Source organism: Amblyraja radiata, chromosome 26 (assembly GCF_010909765.2).
Source record: "Amblyraja radiata isolate CabotCenter1 chromosome 26, sAmbRad1.1.pri, whole genome shotgun sequence".
Taxonomy (NCBI): domain Eukaryota; kingdom Metazoa; phylum Chordata; class Chondrichthyes; order Rajiformes; family Rajidae; genus Amblyraja; species Amblyraja radiata.
The window spans coordinates 20,906,230-20,927,575 of NC_045981.1; the positions used below are offsets into that span (position 1 = coordinate 20,906,230).

Sequence of the window (21,346 nt, forward strand, 5' to 3'; positions counted from 1 at the left end):
CTCAACTCATTGAGTAAGAGCATCAATTGATGCGGCTGAGGGATGGGGCCAACAAATATATGCACTACAGATCTACTCTCCATAGCAAAAGATGGACCATCCGCACGGACATCAGGCTTTAACATTAATGATCCAGTTACCTGAAACAATGTTTACTCCCCAATATCTGATAGCAAATGAATGGGTGCATTTTCCAACATGAACTGGAGAATAATTTTGACCGAATCCAGTCACCCTAATCAATCCACAACACCAACCTGTAGCCCTGAAAAATGCTACAAGTATTTATTTGTTCCAAGCTATAAGCTTAAAAATAACTGTTATGTGCAAAATGTTTTTTTTCTCTCATGTCCCTAGTGTCTTTTGCCCTCAGGGTACATATACGTGAAGCTTTGTTATCGTGTGCGTGGGCTTTAGTTTATGGAACAGCTTCCCTCTATTTATCCTTTCTAAATGGTCATTATCTTGTACATCTCAACAAATGATCCCAACCTCTCCAGGTGAACATTAAAGCACCCATTGCCAAATCTCCTCTGCACCCTCTCAAGGATCATCACCTGCTTCCTGGGGATCTGAACTGGACACAGTATCCCGGTTCTGAGCAAACCAGAGGCTTTAGAAAGGCTCAATATAACCTCCATGTTTTATGACACATTGCTTATATATATACCAAAGCTTTATGCATATGTATCCTGAGGTCTATCTGTTTTTTTCAAAACAGTAATATATTCCGTCCTTATTCTTCCAGGACAAAGTGCATCACTTAATGCTTCCCCAAATTAAATCTCACCTGCCACACCTGCCCAAACTCCCAGTTTATGTTGTCTTCTGATCTAAGGAATGGGTGACGTTTCGTGTCGTGACCCTTCTTCAGACTGGTAAGAGAACTGGGAAGATGGAGGGGAAGGAGAGAGAGGGAAAGCAAGGGCTACTTGAAGTTAGAGAAGCCAATGTTCATACTGCTGTGGTGTAAGCTACCCAAGCGAAACATGAGGTGCTGTTCCTCCAATATGCGCTGGGCCTTACTCTGACCTTTCTGTCCTGGGCTTCCTCCATTGACTATGTGGGAATGGGAGTGGAATGTTAAAGTGTTGGGCAATTTGGCTTCTGATCTATTATTACTTTTCCCTTAATAGGATATGACATTTACAGGTTTGTTGTTATATGCAAATATTGACTTGTTATTGTTTACCCATATCCAAATCATTATGTAAATGCTTATATCATTAAGTTGAATCGTTGACCAGACTATTTCTAACACGCAGTGTCTCATTCTATTCCAGACCTCTGGGAGTTCCCCTTTGGTCATTTCTTCGATGACATAGACGTCATCCTAGTACCTATTTAAAAAAAATCTATTTTCACCTCATACATTCTTTTTATTACCCCTGGCCCAACAGGAAAAGCTCAGAACATTTACTGCTGTTAACATAGACACATAACTTCTTCACAAGCCTCCTAGACAATCAAACCATTATCTGGAGTCACTCAGTTGAGTTTGTGATACAATATGAAGAATGCAAGGGTAAGGACACTATTGCCAAACTGTATGAAATACTCAGGTTTCAGGCACATTACTTGATGCTTCAGATTAATACACTTTAATAACAATGCCCAAGCAATTCATGGGGTGTAGAGGAGAGTTATGTGGAGTAATTATGGATGAAGTTTTGTTATGTGCAAAAATTGGTTAGGCTGTTGTTATATACGTCAGAACAGAAGAGGAAGACAAGTTGATTAGAAGGCCAGGGGTGCAAACAGGGGCCGTAAAATTAAATTACAGGATTAAAGAAAAGGCCAGGAAAATAAAATTCACCCAAAGACAAGGCATCAAAACAGAAATTCACATTGTTTAAAAAAAAAACCCCATTGCTGTGCTCTAACTGCTGTAATTTCCAATAATGGACAGCAAAATACCAGTAACTGGCATAGACAATATGAGCTAAATGGTCTCTTCTGTTGCATAAAAAGTAGTAAGTTTACTTCCACAATTATAAATACCCAACCACCCCTCGACCCACTTGTACTACTAGTGTAGATAACCCCTCCTCCTTAGAAGTTTAGAGCTGACACAACTCATGGAAAAGTACAGCACTGGAACAGGCCCATTGAGTCAATGAAATCTGCACAAACTAGGGTGCCAAATTAAACTCATCCCATCTGCCTGCACATGATCCATATCGCTCCATTTCATGCACGTTCATGTATCTGCCCAAATGCCTCTTTAATGTCCGTATCGTATCTTCTTCAACCTCCAAACCTTGGCCACACATTCCAGCTACCTCCCACTCTGTGCAAAAGATTTGCCTTGTGCATGTCCCTTAAATTCTCCCCACCTTAAAACTATACCCTCTCGTATTATTATTACCCTTATCCCCAATATTATTAGTGCACGTAAACCCATCCCTCACACGTCTTGCATCTTTAGCATTGATATCCCATTGTCATTCCTGTGTTATTATTGTGGCAGCTCTTCACTTCTCCTCCATTGTAATTTGAGGCCACCTGTGCAATGGTGGAGGATGCCCTTCATTTCTCCTATATCAAGTATAGACAACACATATACTCTGCTGTATTATTATGGTAGACGGCCCATTACCAACTTGATTTATTACTGTACCGAATCCCTTGCTGCCCCTGTATTGTTTCTGTAAGGAACACCTCACCAAACTGTACTATCAATATAAGGAACCCCCATCTGTGTATCACTATTGTAAATGATCTCTTGCTACACTGTAACTGTCAGTTATAGTCCACCACGCATGTATTATAGTCAGTAAGTTTTTGCAATCCTGCATTATTTTGGTAACCAACCACCACTTCCGTATTATTGTCAGTAACCCCACCACCATCCCTGTACGATACAACTTTATTTATCCCAGGAGGTAAATTGATCTGCCAACAGATATAAATACACAAAATACATGAACATGAAATTAAAGTGACAAGTGGAAAGGATTGGGGATGTGTAAAGATTGGGGGTGGGGGGGGGGGGGGGGGTCCAGTCTCGGTCTACCCCATGACAGAAGGGGGAGGAGTTGTACAGTTTGATAACCACAGGGAAGAAGGATCTCCTGTGGCGTTCTGGCCTGCATCTTGGTGGAACCAGTCTGTTGCTGAAGGTACTCCTTAGGTTGACCAGTGTGTCATGGAGGGAGTGAGCTGTATTGTCCAGGATGCGCCGCAGTTTGTGGAGCATCCTCCCCTCCAGGACCACCTCCCAGGAATCCAATTGTTATTGTAAGCATCTCCTCACCACTGCAACATTAATATTGCAAGAAACACCACCTAAGTACCCCCATCCACAGCTGCAGTATTACTGCAAGGAACCCCTCCCACTCGTTTAATTACTGTCAGCAAACCCCTCCCCACCCTGTATCACCCCAGTAAGTAACCCACTCACCACCCCCGTGTTACTGCAACCCCTCACAACCTGGCATCGTTGCTTTAAGTGACTTCCCACCACCTCTGTGTAAAAAGTCAGTTAATCCTCACCGTCACTGTTATTACTGTAGCCACTCAATTGCCGCTATAATTATTGCTGTACCGAACCTCGCGCCGCACCTGTTTTATAAATGTTGGCAGCTGGTCGCCTCCCCGCTGTAATTTCTGTTAATCTCTCTCCTCCCCTTCACTCATGTTGTCATCATGAAGAACAAATACTCACTCAGCCAGGACTCCAGCGTCTCCCCGTCCGCTTCCGCCATGTTGCCCGCGACATGGCCCAGACGTCGCGATATCACGGCACCAGTGCCCGCGAGAAGAGGGGAGGGGAGAGAATGAGGAGGGGGGAAGGAGAGATGAGGGGGAGGAGAGATGAGGGGGAGGGGAGATGAGGGGGAGGGAGAGATGAGGGGGGAGGGAGATAATGAGGGGGGAGGGAGAGAATGAGGGGGGGGGAGATGAGGGGGGGAGGGGGAGATGAGGGGGGAGGGAGAGAGGAGGGGGAGGGGAGATGAGGGGGGGGAGATAATGAGGGGGGAGGGAGAGATGAGGGGGGAGGGAGAGATGAGGGGGGGAGAGAATGAGGGGGGGGAGAGAGAATGAGGGGGGAGGGAGAGATGAGGGGGGAGGGAGAGAATGAGGGGGGAGAGGAGGGAGAGAATGAGGGAGGAGAGGAGGGAGAGAATGAGGGGGGGAGGGAGAGAATGAGGGGGGAGGGAGAGAATGAGGGGGGAGAGATGGGGGGAGGGAAAGATGAGGGGGGGAGAGATGAGAGGGAAGGGGGGGAGACGAGGAGGGAGGAGGCGATAAGGGGGAGGGGGGCAAGGGGGGATGGAGGACAAAAGGGGGGGGGGGGGGGGAGGGCATGGGGAGAGGGAAGAGAAATAGAAGGGGAGGGGCAAGGGAGGAGTGAAGAAGGAGGAGCTGAGAGGAAGAGAGATGGTATGGGGATTGAATAGAAGAGGAAAGGGGTAAAGGTGAGTAAGGAATGAGGCAGCAGGGCAATGTGATGGAAAGGTGGAGAGGGTGGAAGTATGGAGATAGGAAAGTGGGAGGGGTGTGGAGGAGGAGGGTAAGTTGGAGGGGGTGTGGAGGAAGAAGAACAGTGGGAGGGGGTGGGGGAGCAAGGAGAGTGGTGCGTTACGGGATGTGGAGGAGGGTGAAATGGATTGGGAGTTAGGGTGGGTGGAGAGGTCTGAGGGACGGGATCTTGATGCGAACGAGGGAGAGTTGTAGGAAAGTGAAGGTGAGGGTCTCGGGGAGGTGCAGGGACTGCTGTTGGATAGAGTGGATAGGGGAAGCAATCCATGGCATGATGGCTGTTACAGCAAGGAATTAGTAGTTTCTGTGTGAGTTTCACTCCACATTAGTTCTGAAGTTCTGGTTAGTTAGTTCTGTTTGCAGCAAAGAGGGTTGCCTTTGTATTTCAATGTTGGATTGTGGCCAACAGGCCTGCGTGGTATTGAACATCAAGTTCTTACCTGAAATTGCGGTTGAGCATGTGGAAAGCTGAAGCAGTGCTTGACAGCTTTTGGTCTAAATATCCAGTCCACAAAATGGCTTTCTCAAGAATGTAGATATTCTGTGAGCCTTTTTTTCAACCTCCTGACGTTTAGGAAGTTGAGAATGAAAGCTCAACCAATATCTCCAGGATATAGAAGCCTCGTGCATGATTAAGGGGGGAAGATTAAAAATGTAAAAGAGAAGCGAGCATTCACATTGATCAGGAACATCACGGTAGAACTCAAAGAGGAGAGAGTTGTAGAACAGTTCCCTCTGCTCAACTCGACTCTGCTGACCATCATGCCTATCTATACTAATCTCACCTTCCTATTTTAATTCCACCTCCTCTACACCTTGCTCAAGAAGCTTTCCATGTTACTGCGCTCCTGACTCTACCACCTACTCCTCACTGAGGCCTCTTATGACACTATAACTCAGAGAGTGAGGCAGTGTCTGTGGAGGGGAAATAAGTTTGCTCCAGCAGGGTGTTTTTTTAATTTAATAAAGTCTTGGCCATGCCTCAGCTCTCCTCTAGCCTGGCTTGCCAGATCCAAGTTGTCCAAACAGGTAAAGTACCCGAACTCCAGGAGGGAGATTTGTTGGTGGTCCTGGGCCATGACTGATCCTTACTGATGCCTGTAGTTGAGTTGATCTCCACGTGGAACTAAATGTAAAATTAGTTGTGGAGTTTTCATACAACATTTGGCGTCACAGAGTTTGGCAGGCACAGGAGAAGCTTAGCACACATTTCTATTGTTTCAGGCTGAACTGGAATCTCAGAGGCAGTGCCCTCAGTGGGAGAGGGCAGTGATGGGACCTGCTTGGAGTTCCTATCCCACAGTACACACAGCTGCATGAGTTAGGCATGGGATCAGTTCAGCAAAAGGTATTCCAGAGCCTCATATGTTATGGAAAGGGGAGTGACAAGATAGTAGCTGCCTTGATCATTATTTCCTTGACTTGACACTTGGATTATTCACAAATGCATGACAAACGCATGGTGGGCTGTTCTGGAAGGTCGGATCGCATGGGATCCAAGAAGAGATAGCTGAATGGTTAGCGAATTGGCTTCTTGGAAGGAAGCAGAGGGTGATGGTGGAAGGTTGCTTCACGGACTGGAGGCATGTGACTAGTGGTGCCTCAGGGTTCGATGTTCCGTCCGTTACTGTTTGCCATCTACATCAATGATTTGGATGAGAACATACAGGGCAAGATTAGCAAGTTTGCTGAGGATACAAAAGTGGGTGGTTTTGCAGATAGTGAAGATGGTTGTGAAAGATTGCAGCAGGATCTTGATCGATTGGCCAGGTGGGCTGAGGAATGGTTGATGGAATTTAATACAGAGAAATGTGAGGTGTTGCATTTTGGGACGTCAAACAAGGGCAGGACCTACACAGTGAATGGTAGGCCTCTAAGGAGTGTTGTAGAGCAGAAGGATCTAGGAGTGCAGGTGCATGGTTCCTTGAAGGTCGCGTTGCAGGTAGATAAGGTGGTCAAAAAGGCTTTTGGCACATTGGCCATCATCAGTCAGTGTATTGAGTATAGAAGTTGGAAGGTCATGTTGCAGTTGTATAAGACGTTGGTGAGACCGCATTTAGAGTATTGTGTTCAGTTCTGGGCACCATGTTATAGGAAAGATATTGTCAAGCTTGAAAGAGTTCAGAGAAGATTTACGAGGATGTTGCCAGGACTAGAAGGTCTGAGCTCTCGGAAGTCCTTGTGTAGGCTGGGTCTCTATTCCTTGGAGTGCAGGAGGATGAGGGATGATCTTATAGAGGTGTATAAGATCATGAGAGGAATAAATCGGGTAGATGCACAGAATCTCTTACCCAGAGTAGGGGAATTGAGGACAAACAGTACCCTCCATAATGTTTGGGACAAAGACCTATCATTTATTTATTTGCCTCTGTACTCCACAATTTGAGATTTGTAATAGAAAAAAATACATGTGGTTAAAATGCACATTGTCAGATTTTAATAAAGGTCATTTTTATGCATTTTGGTTTCACCATGTAGAAATTACAGCAGTGTTTATACATAATAATAATAATAATAAATTTTATTTGCGGGCGCCTTTCAAAGTCTCAAGGACACCTTACAGAGATTAACAAGAGAGAAAAAACATATAATCGGAGTAAAATAAATAATAAGGACATCACCAATACACAAATTAAAGACAGAAATCGCTCCAATGACAAAAAATCAAAAACACAATGTGAAGAGAGAGCAGCGGCAGCTAAAGCGCACCAGCGTCCACTCTCCCTTCCGACAGCCATCTTGGACACAGACTAACATATTAACTTACACACAAAAAAAAAGTCCCCCGCAGTTCCTTTTGGACACTACAATTGTGCCTGCCTCAATTACTGCCCCAGTAATGCATTCAGACTTGAATCACAGGCTGTGTACAAAAGCTGTGTCTCATGTCATAGAATGATACAGCATGAAATGGCCCAACTTGTCCACCTTTGTGGTACCATTGGCACTCTTCTGTATTAATCCCATCTCACGGCACTTGGTCCATGACCTTCATCGCCAAGCCGATTCTGGTAGTCAAGTAGTTAACTAGCACAACTTAAATGCTGTCAGTGACCTAACTTTAACCACTCTCTCAGGCAGTACATTCCAGGCACTTACAACTCTCTGGATGAAGAAGGTCTCCCTCGTATCCCTCTAAATCTTTTACCACATCCTAACCTAATTATCATGCCTCCCATATCCATATTCATGTTATATGTGAATATTACAAACATCAAGGATCCCAACAGTGTAACCACAGGCATTCAATTACAGAAACAACCATCTACCAACACTCTCTGTCTCCTATTGTCTCCTATTGTCAAGCCAATCCTGGAAGCAGTTTGCCAGCTTACCTTGGATACCATGGGTCCATCGTGTCCCCTCATCCCACTGCTCACATCTGCTCACTCCCCCCTCCCCACTTATTTAGTTACAAAGTCCATCTTCCTTTCCCATTGGATTCCAACATGTTCAGCCCCAGGTAACCTCCACTTACCACATACCAACCTCTATTGTTATTTTTACTCCTTTCTCTCACCTGACACCATCTACCGCACCTCACCTGGATCTATAAACCACGTGGCAGCTTTTTCCCCAGCCTCTTCACCTCTTTGTACTGGCTACCTTCACACCATTTGGAAAAAACCTTGTCAGACTACTAAAGTCCATAACAATTACATCTAATGCCCTGGCCTCATTGATACATTTTGTTACCTCTTCAAAGAATTCAATCAAATTGGACAGACCAGGTTTGCTCTAGACAAAGCCTTTCTCGCTGTCTTTGATTAGTTTCTGTCTAACCATTTTCCCGGCATCTTCTTCACCACCGATGTTAGGCTCACAGGTCTATAATTAACAACTGTTTCCCTGCTGCCTTACTTGAAAAGAAGGACTATGTATGCTGTCCTCCATTCACTTATGTCTAATGAAAAGATTTTAAAATACAGCCTGAGCTCTACTAATCGCTCCCCTTGCATTCCATAGCAACAGCATAATCCCACCCAATCTGGCTTTAAGCCTGCCAAGACATTGAGTACCTCCTCTTTATTTATGATGAACTACACTCGACTTTCACCTTTCCCTTCACTATATGTTTGTTTCTTTTGTGAATGCCGATGTAAAGTATTAATTGAGGACCACGCCTATACTTTCTGGCACCATGCACTGTGTGCCTGTTGCCCCTAATGGCCCCTTCCCTTTCTGGTGTAAGAAAGAACTGCAGATGCTGGTTTAAATCGAAGGTGGACACAAAATGCTGGAGTAACTCAGCGGGACAGGCAGCATCTCTGGAGAGAAGGAATGGGGGACGCTTCGGGTCGAGACCCTTCTTCAGACTGATGTCAGGGGAGTGGGCGGGGCAAAGATAGAATGTAGTCGGAGACAGTAAGACTGGTGGGAGAACTGGGATGAGGGAGGGGGTAGAGAGGGAAAGCAAGGGCTAGCTGAGGTTTTTTTAATTTGGGATTTCTACAACCTTGTGAGGAAATAAGGGCTTTATAATAATAATAATAATAAATTTTATTTATGGGCGCCTTTCAAGAGTCTCAAGGACACCTTACAAAAATTTAGCAGGTAGAGGAAAAACATGTAAGGGGAATGAAATAAATAGTAGAGACATGACTAGTACACAAAGTAAAGACAGAATTCAATACAAAACACAATATGAGGCAATTAATGCACAGATGAAAAGGGAGGGGGACGTGGGGCTAAGGATAGGCAGAGGTGAAGAGATGGGTCTTGAGGCGGGACTGGAAGATGGTGAGGGACATGGAATTGCGGATCAGTTGGGGGAGGGAGTTCCAGAGCCTGAGAGCTGCCCTGGAGAAGGCTCTGTCCCCAAAACTGCGGAGGTTGGACTTGTGGATGGAGAGGAGACCGGCTGATGTGGATCTGAGGGACCATGAGGGTTGATAGGGGGAGAGGAGGTCAGTGAGATATGGGGGGGCCAGATGGTGGAGGGCTTTGTAGGTGAGGATCAGGATTTTGTAGTTGATCCGGTGGGAGATGGGAAGCCAGTGAAGTTGTTTGAGGACTGGAGTGATGTGATGCCAGGATTTGGTGTGGGTAATGAGTCGGGCGGCTGCGTTCTGGACCAGTTGGAGTCGGTTGATGTAGGTGGAGCTGATGCCAAGGAGAAGTGAGTTGCAGTAGTCCAGTCGGGAGGAGATGAAGGCATGGATGAGTCTTTCAGCAGCGGGAGGTGTGAGAGAGGGTCTGAGTTTGGCGATGTTGCGGAGATGAAAGAAGGAGGTTTTAATGATGTGCTTTCTTGGCTGTAGCATTAATGTGGTTGACCAGGGCAAATTATTGGTGATATTTACGGCCCTCAACAGCCTCCACTTCAGCACCATTGATGCAGACTGGGGCAGGTACACCACCCCACTTTCTAAAGTCGACGACTAGCTTCTTCATTTTGCTGACATTGAAGGAGAGGTTGTGGTCTTGACACTGTGGCGTGGACCAGTTGTGGCGTGAGGCTAATGGAAGTGGATCGAGGCTGTCTGGGAGAATATAGTTGATGTGCGCTATGACAGGCTCTTGACAACAGGTTTAAAATCAATTGGGAAAATGGGCCAAGGAATGGCAAATGTAATTTAACTTTGACAAGTGTGAGGTGTTGCACTTAGCTATGTCAAACCAGAGTAGGGCTTACACAGTAAATGGCAGAGGCCCGGAGAGTTTATAGAACAGAAATATGGGAGTATGGGTTCATGGTTCCTTGAAAGTGGCGAGTTTGGTGGACAAGGCGGTGAAGAAAGCATTGGGCACACTTGCCTTCCTTGTGAAGAGTATTGAGTAACAGGTTAGGAAGACAATGATACATCTGTACAAGTTGCTGCTGAAACCATATTTGGAATGCTATATGCAGTACTGATGGCCAAGCTGAAGGAAGGGTGTCATAAAGTTGGCAAGGGTGCAGAAAGGATTCACCAGAATGTTACCTGCACTTGCTGCCTTCAGTTATAAGGCAAGGCTAGATATGCAGGGATAGACACAAAATGATCTTATGATCAATGGTTCTGTGTTTGTAGGATCACAACGACTATCACAGGACACTGCCCATATCCCACGGCGCACAGATTTCCATCTGTTCTTTCAACACAGAACACTGTAATTTGGAAGGATCACTGGTTAATTTTGATTTTTCCACAAACTGAGGAGTTAGACCAGAATGTGGTCTGGGGTTATGGGAAGGCAGGTGAATGGGGTTAAGAGGGAAAGATAGAGCAGCCATGATTGAATGGTGGAGTAGACTTGATGGGCCGAATGGCCTAATTGTGCTTTTACCACTTATTAACTTATAAAATGCTGGAGTAACTCAGCGGGACAAGCAGCATCTCTGGAGAGAATGAATGGATGAAATTTCGGGTCGAAACCTTTCTTCTGACTGAGAGTCTGGGGAGAGGGGGACTAGAGATATGGATGGATAAGGTGTGAAAATGACAGATCAAAGCAGACGATGTTCAAGTAAATGTAGAATGGTTTATTGTTAACTGGGGGAGAAGGTGACAACGAGGCATACAATCAGAAAAATTAATCAGGAGGACAGGGAAACTAGTCGGACAACTAGGGAGGGGGAAGGAGAAAGAGAGAAGGAAAGCAAGGGTTACTTGGAGTTAGAGAAATCAATATTCATACCGCTGGGTTGTAAGCTGCCAAAACGAAATATAAGATGCTGTCCCACCAATTTGCATTGGGCCTCACTCTGACAGTGGAGGAGACCAGTAAGTCAGCATGGGAATGGGAGGGAGAGCTAAAGTGTTTAGCGTCTTTACAAAGCTTCTCCGGGTGAAGTGCGTTTAGAATATTTTTGGATTTGCTTGTATTTTTGCTGACCATTTCCTCACATTGTCTCTATTTCTTTTACTTCACGTGGAACCAGAAATCAGCCTCAATTTCAGTTTCATTAAACTGACTGCCTATTGTACTGTCTTTCACGTTGATTATATGTGGAGCCCTATCATTAATTTCCTTTCCCATGGTTATTCTAACCAGTTGCTAGTCAATGATTCCAATTTCCTAGGTTTCCCATCCTCCGATATTTGCTCCACTTGACTTGGCTTGTTTCTAGAACCAGGCAACACAACCTCCCTTTAATGTACTTATCAAGAAAGTTTAACTGAACCCACTTCAGCAACTCATCTTCCTCTTTGGCCCTTACGTAATTGGTTCCCCAATCTACATTTGGACAGTTGAAGACGCTCAATTTCAATTCTCTACACTTTTTGTACATCTTTGCAATTTTCCTGCAAATGTCTCCTCAATATCCTTTGCATCACCCTGCAACTCTACACCAGTCCCAGAAGTCTCGGGTGATCTCTGGTCGGCACGGACTCGGTAGGCCGAAGGGCCTGTTTCCTCGCTGTATCGCTAAACTAAACTAAACTAAACCAAAAGTAATCACAATGTTTATTTTTTCTCTAAGTTCAAACAGAGATTCTAGCTTACTCATTCCAAGGCATCCCTCTCCTCAATTCTAAAATATTCATCTCCATTCTTCCCTATTGTCATTGAACGCCTTATGTCCAGGAATATTGAAAAACCATTCCGACTCCCTTTTCAAGACAGGTCTCGGCCGTTGCCATGACATCCTAATCCTAACTGGTGAACTGCGCCGCTGCTCACTAATCTTTTTTAATACGCTTCTTGCATTTATTTACAGTCTTAGAGCCTGTATTCTTAGTCTGGTTCTGTCTAAAATTGTTATTACTTGTTCTGATGTTATTTTTCTCCTAATCCATGCATTTTTACTCCTATCTAATGCAACTTATTTTGCTCAATGTGCTCAAATTAGTTTAAATTCCGCCCCATTCCCTCCCCCGGCTCCTTTCACAAGAATAGTTAATGCATTTTGAACAGTTCCCACTGCACCAAGTAAGCGGCAGCACATGCAGGACGATAGTGAAGATAAACTACCCCACTTTTTTGTTTACTTTTTTAGATTTTAGCTCTGCTTTGAACTTTGCAAGTTTAAAAAAAATAATTATGCAGTCTAAATAAAACGGGATGCTTGCGTTCCAGTTATTGCATTTTCAGTAATTGTTCCTGAAACTTGTACTTGGCACAGCCGCAGATTGCTCCAAATCAATATTCCGGACAGGTAAATCACGCGTTGCTGGGCAACCGTGACTGGGCTTTGTAAATATTCGGCATTTTACAGTTCAACTATTAACATATGGCATTTAAAAAATATAAAACTTGACATTTATAAAGCGAAACACAGTTTTAAATGCATCGAATGAATTTATGACGAGACGAAGCAGCTTCTTTCGCTTATCAACAAAGTGCTATAAATATTAATCAGGGAAGGGGCCGCCCTCTTGCCAATACTAGAGGCTGGTTGGATGATTGTGGGGATTAACCTGTGGTCATGTTCCCTCAGTCTGCACTGATAGGAGGGCAGAGCTTTCAGTCGGGTGTGTCGGAGCCGTGAGCGGGAGCGCGCCGCCACTTTGTATCCTTTGGATAGTTTGTTGCAGTTTGGTCCCAGATCGCTACAAAGTGTTCGGTCGAGAGAGCGCGGAAAGGCGGGGAGCATCATGACCAAAGACCAGCTCAGGCCGCGGCTTTGTGTCATCAGCAAGGGCCCCAATGGCTACGGGTTCCATCTGCACGGGGAGAAGGGCAAGACGGGTCAGTTCATCCGCCTGGTGGAAGAGAGCTCGCCGTCCGAGGGAGCGGGGCTGAAGGCCGGTGACAGGGTGGTGCATGTCAATGGCGACAACGTGGAGCAGGACAGCCACCAGCAAGTGGTGCAGAAGATCAAGGCAGTGGCCAACGAGACGCGGCTGCTGGTGGTGGACAAGGAGACGGACGAGCTGCTGAAGAGCATGGGGCTGGAGTGTAAGGAAGAGTATATCCACGGCATCCCGGACCAGGAGCAGGGCGCCGAGCAGCTGCCCGAGCCCAAAGACCCGACACCGGCAGCCGAGCTCAATCAGGCTGACAGCGTGTCTCAGACGAGCAGCGATAAGGTACGTGGCGGCCCGGCTCGCGTTGGGAGCCTGATTCGGGCTGGGTAGCTGAGTGTCACAGCCCGTCCCGCCGCCTCTGCACTCGCTCCGCTTCCCTCGGACGCTTCGGGTGTGAGCCCGGAGCCCAGCCACCCTGCCCGGGGCACCTGTTCAGAAGCGGAGTGGTGGTCACATTCGAGCCCGCGGTTCGAAACCAGGCGGAAGCGATTCCGAGAGAGCGATACGTTCCTCGGGGAATCGAGACATTTGGGAGTTGTGCGGGGAAGTGGCGCTGAGGTTAGAGACCAGCTCGGCTCTTATTGTGAAGCCGAGCACAGCAGGAGGGGCCGAGTGGCTCACTGCCAGTGCACTGGACACGGGCTGGGCAGAGTTCCCTGCCCCCGGATCGGTTGTTGAGGCGGGCGGGCGGTCACACGGTGCGGGAGGAGGCTCGATGTGAGCGGGAGGGAGCTGAGCGGATGTCCTGGACGGCGGTGGGGGAGGGAGGCTTCCTCTCCGGCGGGGATGTTGGGCGGTTTCCTCAACGATTTTGGGAACAGAAAAATAAAGTCCAGCTTGAGTTTATTTAGCTCTTATAAGATTGGAGGGTTGTTTCAGCAGCAATGTCCGTGTCAGGTTTGTTTTGAAGCTCGGAGTGAGGTGGAGTGTCTGGTTTGATCGGAGTTGTCAGTCATGTCCGGAACAATACGTGACCCGCCGTTCGGGGACTTCAGTGACCAGTCACCAGATCTGATTTAAGCGCCGTTCGCGTTTACTGCTGGTCTTTAACATAGGCGTTGAGGTTGTTTTAGAAACAGGCAGAATAACACCTGGATCAAACCTGGTTCCCAGCAATCAGGATATCGGCTTCGCTGCTGGAAGTTGGATGTTTATTCCAAGTGGCCATTCTTTCCTCCAGGTCGTTGCGTTGTGAAACGCAGGAGTTTAGGCACATCTCCAAGAAAGGTTTCTTGGTGGCGAAGTGGAAGATTCATTATTTCTGTGTACGTGTGTGGGGGAGGAATTGTTTCGCGTATGTGTGTGTGGGAGAGAGATAGAAAGAGAAATGTTAGTACTTTTTTTGAATTGGTGTAGATTCGGATATTGCTGATGGCATAATTCAGCGGGGCACCCGGATTTTAATTTATTTTGAATTGTCACGTGTACCTAGGAACAGTGAAAAGCTTTTGTTGCGTGCTAACCAGTCAGCGCAGACAATACATGATTACATTCGAGTCATCCACAGTGTGCAGGTGCACGATAAAGCGAATAACGTGCAAGATAAGGTCGAGTAAAGTCCGATTAAAGGACTCCAATGAGGTACATGATAGCATCTTTGTAATGCGCGTTTTCAGCTCAGTTAGTGTTCTACACTTGAATGGACCCAGTGCCCTCTGTGTTCTGTTGAATTCTCATCTTAGTCATGGTTACAGCTGCGTTTTAGTACCTCGCCCCTTTGTTACATGCAGGTTATCCAGCAGCTGTGTCATTATTGAATGGATGAGTATTGGATCATCACTGCCCTGATGTTTGTCTGGGTGCTGCTTGTACCTGCACAATGAGTCAGAAAGCCATCCCTTTGGTGTTTGTGTAAGAATGAGTGCACTTTGAAGTGAAGGGTCCATTTACACAGCTCGCAGTTTGGCACCCCTTGCAATAATCCGCAGCGCATTGGTAGGCTGTGATTTGTAATACAATTTAAAGTGAGTGTTCCAAATCACAGGATTCGAGCTGCTCTCCAGGTGTATACGTATTATATTCATGCTGACGTCCCAGTGCTGCCCCGTTCCTTGGTGGTACCATCTCTTAGATGAAATAAGAGAAGACTTGGCTTCTTGGACGAACTTAAAAGATGCCAAGAGTAGAAGAATTTGCTTCATTGTTCTGTCCAAGGGTCAAATCTCCCAGAAATGTGATTAATTTGAAACTTGAGTAATTTGGTCATTACTGTGTAATTGCTTGTGCCAATTTCTGAATATATATTGGCTGCTGTGGTTTACACACTGACAGCAACACTTAAAGATCTCAATTGGTTTTTGAGCATTGATACTCCGAGCTTATGAAAGGCACTCGATAAATACAAGTCCGCCTTTCTTGTTGCACATTGCCAACCTCTTGACATCATGGGCTCACAATACAAACTCTACTTGTATGGTGGTCACAGAGGGTAGGGGCTCATTGCGCTTGGGCTTCTGATAGGGCCTGTGATCGCCTTATTGGGTGGAACAGGGAGGTTTATCTGCTATTGTTACCTGTGGGTGAAAGTGGTCTGGAAAGGATCATTTCCTCATTGCTTGAACTTGCAGAGAAGGGTCACCTCACCTACTCCTCCCACAGTTTGTGGGTGTCCTGGCTGTTGTCTCATTGGACAATTAGACCTCCTCCAATGTATGCCCTGCCACCATCAAGAGGAGATAATTTGGGGAGGAAAAACCTTACTTTTCTCCTTGCCCTGGGTACTGAGCATGTCTCGGGTGAGTCGAACCACTTTTAAAACGAGCTGTTTTAGGGCATTGAGTGAATCACAGCTGGTAGCTGCTGGGTTTAGTTTTGAATGTGTATCTAAAATTCATGCGTTTGTGGTGTCGTATTTTAGTTTACTTCATTCATCAGTCGGACTTGAATAAGGCGCCTCAGATTTCTTCTCCTGTACATGGGTTAAGTATCTGAAACTGAACTCTCAGTCTAAACCATTCTTTCCCTGGTATTTGTAACCGTGCTGCTCAATTAGCCATGTTGATGTATTAATGTTGTAGATGGAAACATCACAAACCACCACACAAAGTGTAACATGTCCTTCACCTCATTGCTTGCATTCAAGCAACCGAATTACGCCCACAAGTGTTGCTCAAGTGCTCTCCTCGTCTTTGAGAAAAACAAGCACAGAGAAACTGTACCTTTGGCATAATATGAACACATGAGTTGCTAGTTGTTCTATTCGAATGGATGAAGAGAGACATGAGGAACTACAGATATTGGAATCTTGAGCAAAAACACAAAGTGTTTTAGGAACTCGGAAGGTCAGGCAGCATCTGTGGAGGAAATGGACAAACCATGTTTCTGGTCGAGACTCATCTTCAGACTGCTTGTAGTAAGAGGGGAGAAAGCTGGAAAAAAGATGTAGGTGTGGGACAAAGCCTGGCAAGTGATAGGCGGATACAGGATGGGGGGGGGGGGGGAGGTATTGATTGGCAGGTGGGTTGAGGAAACTTTTGACCACCCATCTGCGGATCAAAAATTCCTAAATCTTTATCTACCAATAACCTGCCGTACTTTGTCCCACTTCCATCTTGCTTTTCCAACACCTCCCCCAAGTTGCTATGAAGAAGGGTCCAGACCTGAAACATCCTTTGTCCATTTCCTCTCCAGATGTTGCCTGACCTGCTGAGTTCCTCCAGCACATTGTGTTTTGCTTACAATAGATCAAGTTTCATCATAAAGCTCTTATTCCTACCAAAATAGCACACTTGCTATATTGTGGACTATATCCAGCTGGTGTACAAACTTGCTAATTGTTCCATCACTAAAAATTACAAATTATGTCTGACTTCTCCATATTCAACGGCAGAAAGTAACTACCAGAAGTATATGTACAGGCTGTAATATAATATCTGATTTAAATGCAGTTGAGTAACATACCAGGTAACTCGATCTTGCCTTTCTTAAGCAAGAAAAGTATTTTGTCTTGTACTGCCTACATCCTCCTTCATGTGGGAAGACACTGGTAATTTGTAATTCTGGAAATTCAGTTTTCAGATTACAAGGAATGCTGGTTTGATTTCTACAGAAGGTGGTTGTCCCCAGAAAATTGTGGCAGGAGGTGAAACTATTGCCATTGTTTCACGTCTGCTGTACAAGCAGGTGTGCAAGGCCAATCTTTTTGTTGAGCGATCGTATGGTTTGAAGGTTTTAGTAAAATTGGGATTAAGGATCATTGACAGACGGTAAACTGGTGCATGAGCAGTCTAATCGGGAGTGTCGGCTCCATGTAGCTATTCCGTTGAATATAGCTAAATAGTCAAGATGGCCATATTCTGATTGCTGTATAAAAATCCCACACAACATAATGAAATGTTGATCAGAGGCTATAATTCACGATTAAAATCCTGTTCATAGTTCTTCGCGTGTACAGCTAACGACTGCTGGGATATTGAACACACAAGACTAAGTGCTAAATATCCTGATTACGACATTGACTCTTCAATCTCAAAGTTGGGACTGGTGTTGGACCATCCTGACCATTTTAATCACCGCGTACATGCAATTCTAGAGAATAAAATGAGGGCTTAGAGTTTGTGGTCAGTGGCGTGAGCCAACATTGCTTGAACCTGACCCACACAAGAAGGTTTAAATAATTTGTGTACTACTCCAAGCACCAGTTTGCTGAAAGGTACCAGCTCCAGCCTCGGCAGTGATTCCATTGCAGCAGCTTTCAGCTGGCAAATCACTGCAAGAGACTGCGGGCATCCCTGCCAATGTATTGTGTGATGGTTGGCTGCCAAATGTTCACAAACATTCAAACATTTATAACTGTTTCACAATTAGTCAATCTATGTTTATAAAATAATAACATGAAACACTTTGATCAGGATCATAGAGAGATGCAGCACATTAGTGAGCCTCTGTGGGCCCATCGAGTCTGCACTGACCTTCAACAGACCCATTTACAATAATTCTACATTAATCCCATTTTATTCTCCTTGCAATCCTATATACTCTCCTAGATTTTACCACAGATGGGGCAATTTATCATGGCCAACTAACGTACCATCCCACACGTCATAGGTATGTTGAGGAAACTGGAACACCCGGGGAAGACCAGATGGTCACAGATAGAAAGTGCAAACCCCTCACAGAGTGCACTTGTAGTTGGAATTGAACCCAATTCCCCAGTGCTGCGAGGCAGCTGCTCCATTAGCTGTACCACACTGCTGATTAAACTGAGATGACAAAAACAATCCCAAACTCCCACCATTGCGCTGATCCCCAACTTGCTTTGAAGTTACTGGGGCAGAACTCGCTGTACCGGGGCTAACCAGGTTCAAGTTTTTTTGCAAACTCTTAGAACAGTACAGCATTGGAGCAGGCTCTTCTGCCCACGATGTCTGTGCTGAATGTGATGCCAAAATAAGCCCATCTCTGCCTGCATTTGATCCGTATCCCTCCATTCTCCGCATAGTCACATGTCTATCTAAAAGCCTCTGCAACACAGCTATCGTATTTGCTTCCATCACCACTCCTGTCCGAGTGTTCTAGGCACCCCCTCATACTGTTTTTAAATTTGCCTTGCACATCCTTTTCCCGCTCTGATCTTAAAGTTATGCCTTCTACGCTTTGACATTTCGACACTATCTATACCTCTCATTTTATTATATTCTGAATTTATTTCAACCTCCAACACTGCAGAAAATGCAATTCAAGTTTGTCCAATTTAATCCCACAGATAATACTCTCAATTCCTGGCCGCATTCTGGTAAACCACTTCTGCATTCTCTCCAAAGCCTCCACATACTTTCTGTTACAGGGTGATCAAAATGACACAATACTGCAATTGTGGCCTAACCAAAGTTCTATAAAACTACAATTTCCAGTGTAAGTGTGAAACCAGCATCGGGCACATTTGGGAAACTGGTGATAAGCAGCTAACAACAAGTTTGGAGCGTTATGTTCCCATACACTTGCATGGAAATTCTGAACTTAGTCACAAAGTCAAACAATATGGAAACAGACTCTTTAGCCCAACTCATCATGCTGATCAAGAAGCCAATCTAAGGTAGTCCCATTTACCTGTGTTAGTCCCGTAGCCTTTAAAGCTTTCCTTATCATGTACTGTCCAAATGTCTTTTTAACTGTTGTTATACCTGCATCATCTACATCTGACAGGTTGTTCTGTATACGTAACACCCTTTAAGTGGAAAAAGTTGCCCCTCGGGCCCTCTCACCTTAAATCTAAGCTCCCTAGTTCTTGATTCCCCAGTCCTGGAAAAAGGACTGTGTGCATTTGCGTTATCTATGCCCTTCATAATGTCATACACTTGTATATGATCATCCCTCAGTCTCCTATGCTTCAAGAAATAAAGTCCCAGACTTTCCAATCTCTCCCTGTAACTCAGTCCCTTGAGTCTTGACAACATCCTCCTAAATCGTTCCTGCACTCTTTCCAGCTTAATAGCTAATGCCTTCTAATCCAGGCACCATTCTGGTAAACCTCGTCTGAACCTTTTGCAAAGCTTCAACCACCTTGCTGCAATAGAGCGACCAGAACTGCACACAAGATCCTAAATATGGTCTGACCAAAATGTTATGAAGCCGCAATATGACTTCCTGACTGTTATACTCAATGTCTCGACCCATAAAGGCAAGCAAACCAAACGCCGCCTTGAGTCTATTTACTTGTGTAGCCACTTTCAGGGTGCTTAAGAACCTGGTCGCTGAGATCCCTCTGAACATCAGTGCTGTAAAGGGCCTTGCCATTAACTGTATACTCTCCCATTGCATTCAGCCTCTCAAAGTGCAGCACCTCACACTTGTTTGTATTAAATGCCATCTGCCATTGCTCCACATATATCTAACCGATCGACATCCTGTTGTATTCTCTGGCAGCCTCACCGTAGGCATGTCTGTCATATTGGTGTCTTATGCCAACTTACTAACGAACCTATTTATATTTATGTCTGTATAATCTATGGCTGGACATGTGTTTTAGCCTTAAACTATTCTTTATCAGAAAATTAAAGAGGAACTTCTGATTGAAACATTTGGGCATCCAGCAATGAGATTTACTGTTTATTTCCTGGGCTACATCACTGTTGCAAGCTCACTGAGAGCTTCTGTACAGATTGGTAACCAAGACCGTTAAAAGTTAACAGCTTTAAGCAGCTAGTTCACTGAAAACAGGAACTGTGGTGCAATAGTGCTGTTCTTTTATTGGTGCAGCTCATGTGGTTTTTAATTAAGAATCCACAGTATTGGCTTAAAATGGCTGCAGTGTCAGTGCTGGCTGTTCTATGGAAAGAAATGCGACTTCTAAGGGAATGACCAAGTAATGTTAATGATGTTAAATGCGGGATAAGCATTGACCAAGACACTTGAGAAGCCCATGTTCCAGCGTTGATGTCTTTGTGCAGCCCATTCTGTATGTCCTGCTGTGCACAGGATTGTATTGTGTCTCTGTGTTCTTATAATATTTCCCTTCAGAAGATGCAATGTACCTGCAACTGGAGTTCTGGCAGGTTATTCCATCATTGAACAGAGTACAGAATTTGCACTCTATGCAATGGACAAGGCTGGAAGACTTGCAGGTGAACTTCTGTCTCACTTGGAAAGTTGGTGGTCCCTGGATGGAAGTGAGCGAGGTGGTATAGGAACAGGTGTTGCATCTCTTTCGGATGTGACTGGTAGTAGAGTCATGTTGGAGGTGGCAGAAATATTGGCGAATGATGTGTTGGCTACAGAGGCTGGATGGTAAAGAGGGTATCTGAGACGGCCTTTTTCTCCAATGAAAGGCTCCACTTGCTCCACCGATTTCTCCTGTTTCCTGTAGTTCTCTTGCTCTCCCTCCATCTAGAGAGAGAAGGATAGCATTCTCCTGCTTCACTCGCCTTTCACTCCACCAATCTTCACATCCGAAACATCCCCTGACATTTCTGCCATCTTTGGCGTCATCCCACCACCAGTCGCACCTTCTCGTCCCCATTCCTTTCCGCTTTTAACAGGGACCATTCCCTCTCCAACTCCTTGGTTCGCTTATTCCTCGGCTCCAAACCCCTCTCCCAGGCACTTTTGTAACCCCTGTCCCTACTCCTCTCCTGCCATTCCTGGTGAGAGGTTCACTATTCAAACCTTGTTTATTACATTCGGTGCTCCCATGTGGCTGCCTCTGCATCAACAAGACTAGGCCACAGTTTTGCTGAACATTCATTAAG

At 45.4% G+C, this 21,346-nt stretch overlaps 2 protein-coding genes and 1 long non-coding RNA gene across 5 annotated transcripts in view; 2 read left to right on the forward strand and 1 right to left on the reverse strand.

Annotated features, from left to right (window-relative positions):
- Positions 1–3,737, reverse strand: part of gga3 (golgi associated, gamma adaptin ear containing, ARF binding protein 3) — a 33,575-nt gene extending 29,838 nt beyond the window's left edge. The window contains exon 1 of one of the 2 annotated variants that reach the window (XM_033044449.1): positions 3,668–3,737. In XM_033044449.1, the coding sequence (XP_032900340.1) occupies positions 3,668–3,707 (40 nt within the window). In that variant the 5' untranslated portion in view covers positions 3,708–3,737. Of the gene's footprint in view, positions 1–3,495; positions 3,515–3,667 lie in introns of those variants that run through there. The other variant, XM_033044451.1, reaches the window with a different exon arrangement.
- Positions 3,738–4,602: 865 nt separating this feature from the next.
- On the forward strand, positions 4,603–6,987 carry LOC116987773. Its single transcript, XR_004415783.1, has 3 exons — positions 4,603–4,793; positions 5,710–5,833; positions 6,964–6,987. It is a non-coding gene; the product is annotated as an uncharacterized LOC116987773 (long non-coding RNA).
- Positions 6,988–12,831: 5,844 nt separating this feature from the next.
- Positions 12,832–21,346, forward strand: part of slc9a3r1 (SLC9A3 regulator 1) — a 96,872-nt gene continuing 88,357 nt past the window's right edge. Inside the window, exon 1 of one of the 2 annotated variants that reach the window (XM_033044452.1) lies at positions 12,832–13,442. In XM_033044452.1, coding sequence (XP_032900343.1) covers positions 13,008–13,442 — 435 coding nt within the window. In that variant the 5' untranslated portion in view covers positions 12,832–13,007. The remainder of the gene's footprint in view (positions 13,443–21,346) is intronic. The other variant, XM_033044453.1, reaches the window with a different exon arrangement.